Source organism: Schistocerca americana, chromosome X (assembly GCF_021461395.2).
Source record: "Schistocerca americana isolate TAMUIC-IGC-003095 chromosome X, iqSchAmer2.1, whole genome shotgun sequence".
Lineage (NCBI taxonomy): Eukaryota > Metazoa > Arthropoda > Insecta > Orthoptera > Acrididae > Schistocerca > Schistocerca americana.
In genome coordinates this window covers 864745960-864759275 of record NC_060130.1, presented here as the reverse complement: position 1 = coordinate 864759275, position 13316 = coordinate 864745960, and the positions used below count along the sequence as shown (strand labels likewise).

General features: G+C 37.5%; 1 protein-coding gene across 1 annotated transcript in view; it reads right to left on the bottom strand.

Annotated features, from left to right (window-relative positions):
• LOC124554883 (annexin B9-like) overlaps positions 1–9717 on the bottom strand; it is a 29357-nt gene extending 19640 nt beyond the window's left edge. The window contains exons 1-5 of the mRNA XM_047128553.1: positions 9592–9717; positions 8354–8393; positions 8104–8280; positions 3972–4176; positions 2196–2275 (exon numbers count right to left, since the gene is read on the bottom strand). Coding sequence (XP_046984509.1) covers positions 2196–2275; positions 3972–4176; positions 8104–8280; positions 8354–8380 — 489 coding nt within the window. The 5' untranslated portion in view covers positions 8381–8393; positions 9592–9717. The remainder of the gene's footprint in view (positions 1–2195; positions 2276–3971; positions 4177–8103; positions 8281–8353; positions 8394–9591) is intronic.
• Positions 9718–13316: the final 3599 nt, after the last annotated feature.

Below are 13316 nucleotides of genomic sequence, written 5' to 3'. Positions count from 1 at the left end.
CTCTTTCCCTCATGAGACATGTTTTAAGACATCACCAGGGCCTGACATTGAGGGACAAGTTGGTGTCTTAACTAGTACTAAGGAGGATGACAATTACTCTATTTGCAGGGATTTGGAACTGGATGAAAGCACTGTTTCCTTTGCTTTTAAATACAGGGTTAGTCAATAATTTGTACTATTTCTTCCTGTCCTTAAACAGATCATTTCAAAAGAGTGGGGAATGCTCTCCACAGTTTACACAGAATGTGTTGGTTCCAATGTATGACTAAACTGTCCACTGCCTTCACAGTAGAAGTCATTTGTGCCTAAAACACAAACCTTTAGAACACCATGGGGGTGGTGAGTACTATAACTTTTCACAATAATTTATTACTTTTATTTTTTCCAATAGTAAGTTTCCTTCAAAACCTGAACTAGAAGCATCAGTATCTTCTGTTCACTTTTGTCCCCCTTGGATATAATGAAAAAATGTACACACTGTTCCAGGTTTGCATACAGTGTTTCGGTTACTCCAATGTCAGATTGCAATGGAAATTGAAACCTTTGATGTCACAGCCTTTTGAAGAGTGGTGGTTGAAGTAATGTTACCAAGCTCACAGGAGAGCAATGCTTGTGTCAATAGCACCCATCATTAACTGGAATAGGAGTTATTCACATTTTGGCGATTTATGTTACTTTCACGAGTTTGTCCTTTATACACTTTAAGGAAAAGAAGAAAAACATAAAATGCCTTTCAATCAAATAGGAGTCTTTCTTGTGGTTTCTTTCAAATTAACTTTCCTTCCACAGTGTAGCTGATGAAGTAAGTCTTTGGATCATATTTTCAGTGAATCTGCTTATTTAATCTGGTGATAACACTGTGGTCTTGTGCCCACCAATTTGAAAGTGAGCGGCTTCATGACTAATCACCAGCCATAGCACCACCCACAGTGGGTGCTCTCTCCCCAGTGAAAGCTGCCTAACATGGTGACAGTTGCCTGCAATCAATGTCCTGGTCTCCTCCAGCACACACATTTTCATGCTTTGGAGATTTCTAGTTCTGGAACAACCAATGTACTCTCAGTATTGTCCGGAGGATACTGCTGTGTGGCTACCTGGCAACCCCATCCAACATCACACTTCTGTTTTAGGCACCTAATGCAATTCCTTCCAAGAGGTGTGCAAGATACAACTGCCAAAGTTAGTTGAACACATGATGTACGCCATTCTATACATGGCTTTCATTACTACAAAATTCTGGAACACCAAGAAACACAAAAGCAACAAAAGTCAAGAAAGCATAATCAATAGCCATAATTTGTGTTCTATAAAGAAGCCATGTTGCCAACAAGGAACTTTTCTTATAGGTGCAATCTGTGAACAGAAGTCAATGTACAACTGCAACGGACTAAAGGAAACATTGCAAAAGCTTGTTGTTTTATGCTCATCTCTCACACCAAGGAAAGGAGTTTTCTTCCTGAGGGGAGTAGAATTGTGTATCCAGCCTCAGCATATGCCTGTCAAAGGAATGATCATTTGATATTGTTAATAGCGATGTTTATAGCAGTAAGTGATTAGCAAAACCATTAAAGACCATGAGATTTTCACCATTTGAATTTATATGTACATCTAATGTGGTAGTGCCCCATCATCTGAGGGCAGTTTTTGCATGTCCTGATGGTCACAAAACTATCACAGTCTGTAACCACTGCTAAAGCAGTCTGCTTTTCTGGGTAAATGTAACTTGTCAATCTATAAGACAGCTTAAGAAGTCTAGTAGATGAAACTTATTTTCTAAAGCAACACAATGAAATTTCAAAACACGTCAGAGAAAGGAAAAACCATTCTAGAACCAATTTAACATGCTGAACAGAAACATTTGTCAAGCAACTGTCCATTACTAACATGCAACTTTCCCATTGTGCACACAAGCATATAAAATCTAAATCACTACACAAAATAGGTCAACATATTGCCTGTTTTATTCTGTCTCAGTACTTTCAATTGATTTATTTAGCAATTTTCCATGTTTTGCCTGCACTGGCAGTCATCAGCAATGGAGGGTGAGCCTTTCACAAAAATCAGCTGCTCACACTAGCAAAATGCCAACAAAATTATATTTTGGTGAAAGATCAAGACAAAAACCAACAGGCAATAAGTAAAGAAGTGGCCAAGACAGCCTGAACAATTTTGTACAAAACAGGTACTTTACTCACCATGCACAAAGAAACAAGGAGCCGTTTGAAATGGCCTGATGTGTCTCCTTTCAAATCACTCTCCAAACTTTTGCCATACACTTTAACAAAGTAAAATTTATGATCAGGAAACAGTTTTATCAATCTTTCATTAAATTTCCTTCAATTCGAAGACTTCTTGTACCCTTCACCACAAAAACAAATCATGATAGCAAGTAACTACTCACATTTATCAGTTCAAAATGCAAAACCAAAACTTGCTAAGACCCGACTATTTTCTTTAATTCAGATGAAACAGACATTACATTTTATGATCATGCTGCACCAAGGGTAACATGTTACGCATTCTAACATCTTCGGTAAGACAACTCACAGTACAACATAACTTATGTTTACTGGAGACAGGGAAAAACCCAACACCTAAAAAACTAAGTCATCAATGTGAATATTTTATATTCTGCAACACTATTACACATCATTAATAGTAAACTTTATATTTAGCTTTCAAAATTTATACTACTTGGAAAACATAACAAAAGTGAAATTTTAAGTTTTAAATGTGATTAAATACCACTCACACACAACAATGATACTGGAATATCAATCTAGGCTCAAATACTCCATGATAAAGGTGTAACCATTATTACTAGAATAATTACCCTTGTTACCGTTAATGAGACTATTGGGAGGGGGCTGCAAACTTCCGAATCACTATTGCTTTAACAATTCTCTTTGTCAAGATACTACCCACTCCCCTATTACCAGTAGCACTTTTAACTATAGCACAAGTTTTTCCATTAGTGGAGGTGCCATTACAGATTACCAATGGAATTGTGTTAAACATTATTTGCTCTGTGGCTGGCTACAAATAATAATCAAAATTACAGGAATTTTGAAATCACCCTTTTGCAGCTATAAACTCTAAGTTCCAAATTCATTAACAGTATCAAATGCTAAAAATTAAACATGCAGAATGCAATAATTGAAGGAAACTACTGCAAATCCATTTTAAATTCATTGTTATATTCCAGAATGTCCTACCTTTGTGACATTACACTAACTAAATGTCAATCTACACAGGTGCCAAATGATATCTAAATTTATTATCTACAGAGAGAAATGAGCTTCACGAACTTTTATTGTAATTATCAAGATATTTTTCAATACAACTGCACCAAAAGAGACTTAAAATAGGAACTGTGAAACTTTCTGTAAAATTTTCATGGCAGAGAAATTCAACTTTCGTATATCAGTGCACCTCACATTTATTTTTCCTTTTTCCATTACAAGCTACAAGCTTAGTATATACGTTAAGGGAAATGACAAAATTGATGGGGATTGCCAGATGAAATTTGAAGCTCATTCCTAAATACTATTTTGTTGACTATGTGGGACTCTACTGTTCCACAATGAGTAACTCAATTCCATTACAAACCAAGTAATTTATGCAACTCAGTATGATGAATGAATCTTCTTGAATCAAATTATTAGGTTTTGGACACATTTTGACACCTTGTCTTTTTTAAAACCTGATATTCTTATTTGAGTTACTTATTGTTATTATAGGAAATATGTATTTCCTCAGTCACTGAGAAGGTATTTTTAATTCGGTACTTATGGCAAAGGGAAAGCTTAACTTTCTACAAATTTATCATGCCCTCATATCTATTACAGCAATTAATAGGGCATTATAGTACATCTACAAAAGCAATTTCTCTGCTGTAGATCCAACACACTATTGTTCTCCAGTCATTACATGCACTGAGACGCAAATTTTGCCACAAAAATGGTACTCACAGTTTTCATAGAATGTTGATATGGTCTTGATACCATAATTGCTCAGGGTACACAAAATCTCAATAATAGCTTCCTCATCAGTTCCTATTCCAGCCATGGCATCATGTAGTTCCTTAGCATAATACTGAGGAAGTGGTGTCATCAGCCCAATGATAACATCCTCAAATTTGCCACTCAGTTCACTCTTCAATTCCTTTATCAAATCCTGGAAGTCATTTGTTTAATTACTTCAATATTACAATTTTAGAGTATTCTACTTCTGCATTTACTAGCACTTTTTCTTAATTACTGGGTATGAAAATCTGGTATTTTAAGGAGCCAAAATTTCCATTCCCTTTAACAATTAGCAACAATAAAACATACATTACAGCAAAATGCACCTGGACGAGGGCAAGATGTTCTGGCAAAACCCCCACTTTAAATTTGTGAATATGTAGATCAATGAATAATATGAATACATTATCCAAGTTTGATTCCACACGATTGTGCAAAAACACGCACACGCACACAGGTTGCCCAGCTTCAAGACAGCAGCACCTGAGAGAAAAATGCTGGAGAAGGAAATCTGGGGGAGGGGGGGGGGGGTGCAGTTGGTTCTGTAAGGGTAAGTCCTATGTCCTATACAGAAAATTGGAAGTGCAGCTCAGTTCCATCATTGACTGGAAGAAAGAGCACCAATTAAATATCCACACCACCTTGTCTCAACTCTAGCCACTTTTATTCGCACTTCAACAGGGAGACCTTACTTGGAGGGGCAGAGTTTGGAATGAGACATCCAAAGCTCTCATTTACAACCACATTCCATCATTACACACCAACTCCACCACATTGTCTTAAGTATTACATACACTGAGAAGCAAGCCATGACTAGATAGTCACAAACTGCTGCAGCCTCTACATCCCGTGTGGACTGGATCTTTAGGGAAAGTGCTTTAATGAATAGTTCTGTTTAAGGAGTGGGAGCCATGTAACTGTCAAAAACCCTGCTAAATTATTTAGAACTAAAAGTGGTGTCCCTCATAAGTTTATAAAGATTACAAAATGTTAATGGAAAACAAGTACAAAATTATTCACCAGAAACACTTTCAGTGGCCATCCATGAGGTGTCCATTGGCAGCTGCAAATTATTATTATTATTATTATTATTATTATTATTAGTCACATTATCCTTGGTTAAATAATCTGAAAACACACACAAAGGGACAAACTCCTCAAAGCTCTAGACAGGGAAGCAATTAACCATATACTCTAAGATAATTTCTGAATAGCTAGTCAGAGCAATGCAATTACAGCTGTGCTGTCACAATTTTTCCTTGTTTTTAGGAGATGAATTAATATGGCTGTCCTCTGTACCAGGAATTTTTCCTGGTTCTGGGAGAGAAACTAAAGGAGAACTTTCTTAGCATATTTTATGACATGCTTAGCAGTGGAACCCAAGTGCCTACCACCTGTCTTTGCAATCACAGTAGCAGCTGGAAGGCACATCCTGGTTCTCCGTGCAGGTAATTTGATCAAAATGCTGCACCATAGTATGGTGAAAGCCTCCAATGCTCAAAAACACTCCTTCACTGTAATGCTGCAAGGACACTTTCCATCTCCCTCTGAAATCTTACTGCTTCCAATAGATGCAGTGGTTTAGCAGAAAAGTCAAGTTTAGGAACATTAAACATTTTGAATGAACTATTGCAGCAAGAGCTATATTCGTGTCAAAATGTTTAAGTTTTCATACTTCTCGTGCATGAAGGGATGAGCACTACCTTTAGCCCACTCCATATGGACATTGTCCTTTCTGGAGACATTTCTTAGAACAGGGAAGCAACTCAAATGGATTTAAGACAGATGAACAGTGGTCTTCATTGCATACCAAATTCTCATTCCTCCAGAGGACCTCAACTGTAATGTTCAAACCATTTGAACAATTTTTTTAATTGTTCACAGGTTCCAGCTGAGCTGGTGACCTTACCATGGTTTGAATAGAGGCAGGGGTTTTATAGTTTTTCCAAGATCAGTTTCTTTAACAGAGTATGGTTTCAAATTTCAGGTACAGCTAAATCTGTACATTGTTTCAGACAGTTTGTTCCGAAATATATTGGATAGGTGCACACGTGCAGTGGAGAGCAAAAAGGAAAGGATTCAGCTATTCATTAGAAATTCAAGGCAGTATATGTAAGAGGCAATACCTATGCAATTTGACAAAATTGAAATTCAACCCACCTCTCCTAATGAAATTATGAAAATAAACTCACTCAAAAGTATAAGGAAACATAGAATTTACAACATTTCCGACAGAGTCCTAAAGCTTGACCCATCAAATAAGGTTTTCAGCCACATGTGTAGCAGCTCACTGAAACACAGCATTTTTTTCAGAGACTGAAATATGCTGTTAAACCATTGCATAGAAAAGGAGCTAGGTCTGATGCTAACAACTACCACCAAATCTCACATCTTACAGCTTCTTCAAAATTCTTGAAGTAATATATTCAAGAGTAGTATCACATTTATAAGTCCACATCCGTAGCGTAGCAGTAGCGTTACTACCTACCCACGCAAGGGGGGCCGGGTTCAATTCCTGGCAGGGGACCGTGTTTTGTGTCCATCGTTTTCATCATAATTGACACACAAGTCGCCGAAGTGGTGTGAGCTAAGAAGACTTTCAATACAGTGGCCCAACCCCCGAAGGTGAAATCCCAGACAATAAATGCCATATGATCATTTCATTTCATCACATTTGTAAAAATGAAGCACTAAGAGAACGTCAATTCGGTTTTCAGAAAGGCTTTTCAACAGAAAATGCTGTATGTGCTTCCACTGATCAAATATTAAATGCATTGAATAATCAAACACCACCCATTAGGATATTTTGTGATCCCTCCAAGGGTTTTGATTGTATGAATCATGAAATAATTCTAGATAAGTTTGAGTATTGTGGTACGAGTGGGACAGTGCACAAATGGTATAATTCATATTTAACTGCAAGACGGCAAAAGATTGAAATTAACAGTACAGATATCTGCAAAGACATCAGTAGAGTCCTAACTGGGGAGGTATCAAGAATGGTGTCTCACAGGGTTCATTAGCTGAGGAAATAATGTCTTTCAGAAAATTACACGGTTCTCTGCAAATGGACTCACTAAATTTTAAGAAAAAAACAGTTTACACAATTCTGGAAAGTAAATGGCATAACACCCGCCATTGATAAATATAGTATACGAACAGAAGTCTGTTGCCGAGGCAGAATATTCAAAATTCTGGGTGTGTGCATTGATGAGAAATTGAAAGGGAAGAAACATTTATCATCTGCTGGAACTGATTCAGCCACTTACGCTGTCAGGGTTATTCAAAACTTTGGTGATGAACATATCATTAAATTAGCCTACTATGCCTATTTTCATTCACTGCTTTCATGTGGCATAATATTTTGGGGCAATTTGTCACTAAGAGAGATAAAGTATTCGTTTCACAAACGCATGTAATGAGAATAATATGCTAGAGCTCACCCAAGATCATCTTGCAGACATTTGTTTAAGGAACTGGGGTTATTCACAGTACCTATATACACTTATGAAATTATTTGTTAATAACGTATCCCAACTCAAAAATAGCAGCGAAGTAGATAGCTGCAACACTAAAAGAAAGGACGATCTTCACTATTCTGGTTGAAATCTCACATTGACAAAGAAAGGGATAATTTGTCATATAGCATTAAAAGTGACAGCCAACCAAAATTAAAAGCAGAATGTAATAATTTCTGATTGACACATAGTCAGATGAGTTTTTAAATGTGAAGAAATAATTATTTTGTGTAAAGAAAGCTTCTGTTAAAGAAACATCCCACATCACAAAATGTATAAATGATCTATGCATGTATGTATGTATGTATGTATGTATGTACGTACATTGCCATGACACATTCATTTGCTTTACATGCTTACTACAAAACATTCAAACTGCCGATCGATCTTTACTGGAATTTGAACACAGCATACTAGTCAGATTGAGTTAGTGAAATATGAATTAATATTAGTCTTTGATACAGTATGTTATCTACACAACTAATTTCGAGTTTAATTACAACCAGTAACTATCAGCATTTTACTAGTTCTGAATTACCGACCATTATAAAGCACATTACCTTCCCATAGAGAGTTTTGAAGGTTTCAGCAATTTCAAGCCGCTGCACAATTCCCCTATGTGCAAGAACATCTATTATGGCTTGTTCATCCGTACCAAATCCTTTCATTGCTTTTCTTAACACTTCTGCATCAGCTTTTGCATCAAACGGCTGAGCAGGAAAAACTGTAGGTTTGCACTGCAAGAAACATGGTGTGATAAGAAAAGGAACTAGCATTTCCATACGTTCAACTGATCAGCTACTTACATACCTGTGCAGGGTAATACTGGCTGCTCATTTTGACAATTTGCCTACAACAAAATTTCAAAAGTAAGTACAGAAAATTATGTACGTAACATTAAATTACACAATCAGTAAATTTTAAAGCACCTCTACTCACAAAAAACCTTCATTGGAGAAACAAAATGGGCAACATGTTTTAATAGCGCCAGGTAGTTCAATATACTAACTTCGAATTTTGCATACAGTACATGACTTGACCAACTAGTAACAGAACTAATTTCCACTTCTGAAATCCTATATTCATAGTTTCAAAGCTGATGTCAGGACAAAGAAAGAGCTCTCGCTGACATCAACATACATTTTATTAACTGTATCGGTTTATCTCCAGAAGAACATTATGCTGTTCAGCATGACCTTTATGGAAATTTACTTTCGCAGCTACAAATTTGATAGGAACAGACATATTTCCTAGAACCTTTGCAGCATAGGATCAAAATTTCCATGCTTTAATTTACCATAATAATACAAAATGTCAATCACTGAATGAATTTTTAACTGCTCCTGTTCTCAAAGTCTTTTTAACAGGTCAAATCCAAAGTCAGCAGCAAAGTTTAACCACCGCCAAAACTTGTGGTCTTCTAAGCAAAATATGTCTAAATTTATTACATTTGATACTGTAACAAAACACCTGTTCTCCAATAAGTCAGATTAGAGTTTTCCTACAAGTTACAGAAACTCTTGTTTAGCTTAGTTACAAACTTATGCAAACTGCGGTGTAAAAAAAGTATTTGCATCCTCTGATACATGTTCCACAAAAGAATTGTTCAATCCATGCGATACTTATTACACAATTTCCAATGGAACACCCAGAATGACAAATTCAAGGAATTTACAAAATGAATTTTTCTTGAACTAATGTGAGCTGCGCTTATTGCACAGTTTCATTCTAGCATACTAATTGCTGGTCTTCCAGACAATACCGATGTTGGAAAAGCAGTATAACTTTAAACACGCAGAAGACCAGAAAATTAAATACGGCAGTCACAGACGAAAGCCGTTCCAATACACTCATTATTGCACGTTTCCTTTCTCTGAACCGTACCAATGAACCTCATACGATGCGTCAGTTTTACTAGCACTACTAACAATGCCAAAACTTTCAAATAACACCAGCTTAGCATAAAAATTAACATACTATTCGAAATCCTAAAACATAACACTCCACTACATAATAAGGAATACAGACGGCAAAAATAATAAACTTACACAGTTTCAACACTAAATCTCTCAAACTGTCAACTGCAGTCAATGAGAGTTAGACAGACAACATAAAAGCCGCAACCTTATGACGTATGACCTACGCCCATTCGCAGGTATCCAACACTGGAAAATAAAATTTCTCTTCTCAGTCTAATGTCTCTCTTGAACAATGTTTGGATTTTTGCCTTCCAGCACGTGTTGAACGAAGTTTTTTGTGGTAGAAAGGAAACTTTGCAGCTTTCATACGTTAAAAACGTCTTAAATCATCGACCTCCTGTATCAAATAGATTAAGTGGCGTCTGAGATTTCAAGAATCACATAAATTAATTTTCTGTGTATATGTAACTATATGTCTGCTGTTAAACTATTGTGTTTAATAGGCGAATACATGAAGTAACGGGTTCTATGACCTTTACTTGGGCTCTGTTAAACTATTTGCAAATAGTTGATCACATATCCAGTTTTAAGCTTAAATAATCCATAATACTAGTTCAGATAATGAAGATCTGACACCTGGGAAACTCACTGATATCGTCATTTACGAATTTTGTAAGATTTCTTCTAGGATAATAAATTACAGAATCTTACCCACAAACCTCAGTCGCATAACCTGACGATATATTTTTGTGGGAAGGAGAGATATTTACTGGGTTTAGGTAGAGGTACCACCTAAACAGGTTTTCAGAACATTGTTAAATAGCTTAGAGATGAGTACCTTCCGTAAATTGTGTGAAGTAGGTGATAGCACGCTGGTAAAATATGCCATTAAATAGACTTCTTTACAGGAAGGTAGGAAGGATGAGTCCACAGATGTCAATAATTATCACCCTTTGTCACATCTTACAAGTAAACCTATCCAAGAGACAAATTTCGAATTTGATCGTCTTTGAGTATGCTGCAGTGCAAAGCAAAATAAGAAACACACATTTTTTGTACATGCCCATATGGCTGTTAAGAAGATGAAACACCTTCATGAAAAAATCGAGTTTAATGCACTCCAAAAATTAAAAATAAAACGATACACCATGAACGAGTTATGCTAATTGGTCACACATTGATATTCATACAGGTATCGACAGAAAATGCCAAACTGAACACTTTGGCGGCCAATCAATGAATGTGTGACACTGCAGCACAACTTCACCACGTGAGCGCACGTACAGCAGTACAGCGACATTTCTAGCTTATTTCTGACAGATGAGTCTTTGGAATACCAGTTCATCATATGTGATTGGTTTTGGTATTAACAATGCTACACGTTTTGTTATTAGTCAAATGATGAAATGAAAAATAAAATAGTGCAGCTAGGGGATTTTGAAAGGAAATGACATTTTCAACAAAAGGTTGGTGGCTTGGCTTTGACTTATTTCCTGTTGTTCCTGTTGGATCATAGGGCAGCAGTAAAGACCTTCCATCTGGTTCTGTTAGCAGCCAAACATTTCACTTCACTCCATGTTTTACCAGCTTTCAGAGCTTCTTCTTCCACCGTTCTTTTCCATGTCATTTTCTGGCGGCCACGTCTACGTGTTCCTTGTGGGTACCAATCCAGTGCTGCCTTTTCAACAGCTCCTTGTTGTTTGCGTATTGTGTGACCAATCCACTTCCATTTTGTTTCCTTTATTTGTTCACTGATTGGTCGCTGGTTTGTCATCTCCCACAATTCGTCATTTGATATAACATCTGGCCACCTCACCTTTATAATTTGCGGAAGACACCAGCTTATGAAGATTTGCAGCTGGTTTATAATCATGTTTGTTACCTTCCATGTTTCGCAACTATACAGGAGGACTGACTTTACGTTGCCATTGAACAAGCGCAGCTTGGTTCGTCTCGAGATGTTCTTATTATGCCAGACAGGATGCAGTTGTACAAAGGCTCGATTTGCCTTCCGTATCCGACTCTTTACATCCTCCTTGCCCCCTCCATCTTTACAGACAGTACTTCCTAGACATACAGAGGAGTCTACTTGTTCCAGTTCCTTTCCATGCACTGTTAGCTTCGCTTGTTTTCCAGATCGAATTCTCATTTCCTTAGTTTTCTAAACATTTATTTTAAGTCCTGCAATTTCTGCTTCCTCTTTCAGTCTTTCCAGCTTTTCTTCCATGTCATGCAATCTTTGCGAGAGCAGACAGATATCGTCAGCAAAGTCAAGGTCTTCAAGCTTGTCTTGCATTCCTCACTGAATACCTCCTCTCCTATTTTCAACAACTATTTTCATTACGCTGTCCAGTACCTACAAGAACAAGGTAGATGACGGAATACATCTCTGCCTCACCCCAGCATTTGTTTGGATAAATTAATTAAGTTTACCATTGTATAGCACCCTACCTTCATATCCATCATACATGGCTTTAATAATATTTATTATCTTTGATGGTATTCCATATTCTTCCAGGGTATGCCACATAACTCTCCTATTAAGAGAATCAAATGCCTCTTCAAAATCAATAAATGTAAATTAGTGTGTGTTCTGCTATTCTGCACTCTGGTCAAGTATTATACGCAGTATGTTGATGAGATCGACACAACTTCTGTGCTCTCTAAACCCAGCTCGACTGAGTTCAAAAATGGTTCAAATGGCTCTGAGCACTATGGGACTTAACTTCTGAGGTCATCATTCCCCTAGAACTTAGAACTACTTAAACCTAACTAACTTAAGGACATCACACATATCCATGCCCGAGGCAGGATTCGAACCTGCGACCGTAGTGGTCGCGCGGTTCCAGTCTGTAGTGCCTCGAACTGCTCGGCCACCGCGGCCGGGCGCCTCAATTGAGTCCTTGACACGATTTAGCATCAATCTACAGAGTACTTTACTTGGTACAGATAGGAGGGTAATGCCTCTCCAGTTATTACAGTTGGTATTATTCCCTTTCTTTGGCAACTTAATAATCAGCCCTTCTTTCCAATCATTTGGTATTTTCTCTTCTGACCATATCTTCTCAAACAATGGATGCAGTAGATTTACGATGGTGTCAGTGTCTGCTTTTAGCATCTCAGGTTCAATATTATCCATTCCTGGAGCCTTCCCATTCTTTATCTGTTTGAGAGCGTTTTTAATTTCAGTCTTAGTTGGTGTGTTTACATTGATTCTGTCACTGGCATCTGGAAAATTCCATTGCCTCTCCCTCTCTTCAAGTTGCTCTTTGTTTAAGACTTCAAAAAAATGTTCTCTCCATCTTCTAAGGTGGTCTTCTTCTGTCGTCAACAGTCGATCCTCCTTGCTTTTTACAGGAATGTTCTTGTTGAAACCTTATTTGGACAACATTTTAGTGATGCGGTACAGTTCTTTTGCATCACCCCTTGTTGCAGCTGTCTCTGCTCTCAGAGCTTGCTCATCCATCCACTTTCTCTTATCATTCCTCACACTCCTCTTTATTTGACAGTCAGTAACTGCATACTCAGCTTGCATTCGAGTTTTCTGCTGTCTTGTTTTACTCATATTTAATTTTGCGTTAATCTCCTTCCTGCAGAGCCGGCCGCTGTGGACGAGCGGTTGTAGGGGCTCCAGTCCGGAACTGCGCTGCTGCTACGGTCGCAGGTTCGAATCCTGCCTCGGGCATGGATTTGTGTGATGTCCTTAGGTTAGTTAGGTTTAAGTAGTTCTAAGTCTAGGCGACTGATGACCTCAGATGTTAAGCCCCATAGTGCTTGAACCATTTGAACCTTCCTGCAGCTGATAAAATTCCATGTACGCTCAGGCATCCATTCTCTCTTCAAATGGTTTTTAA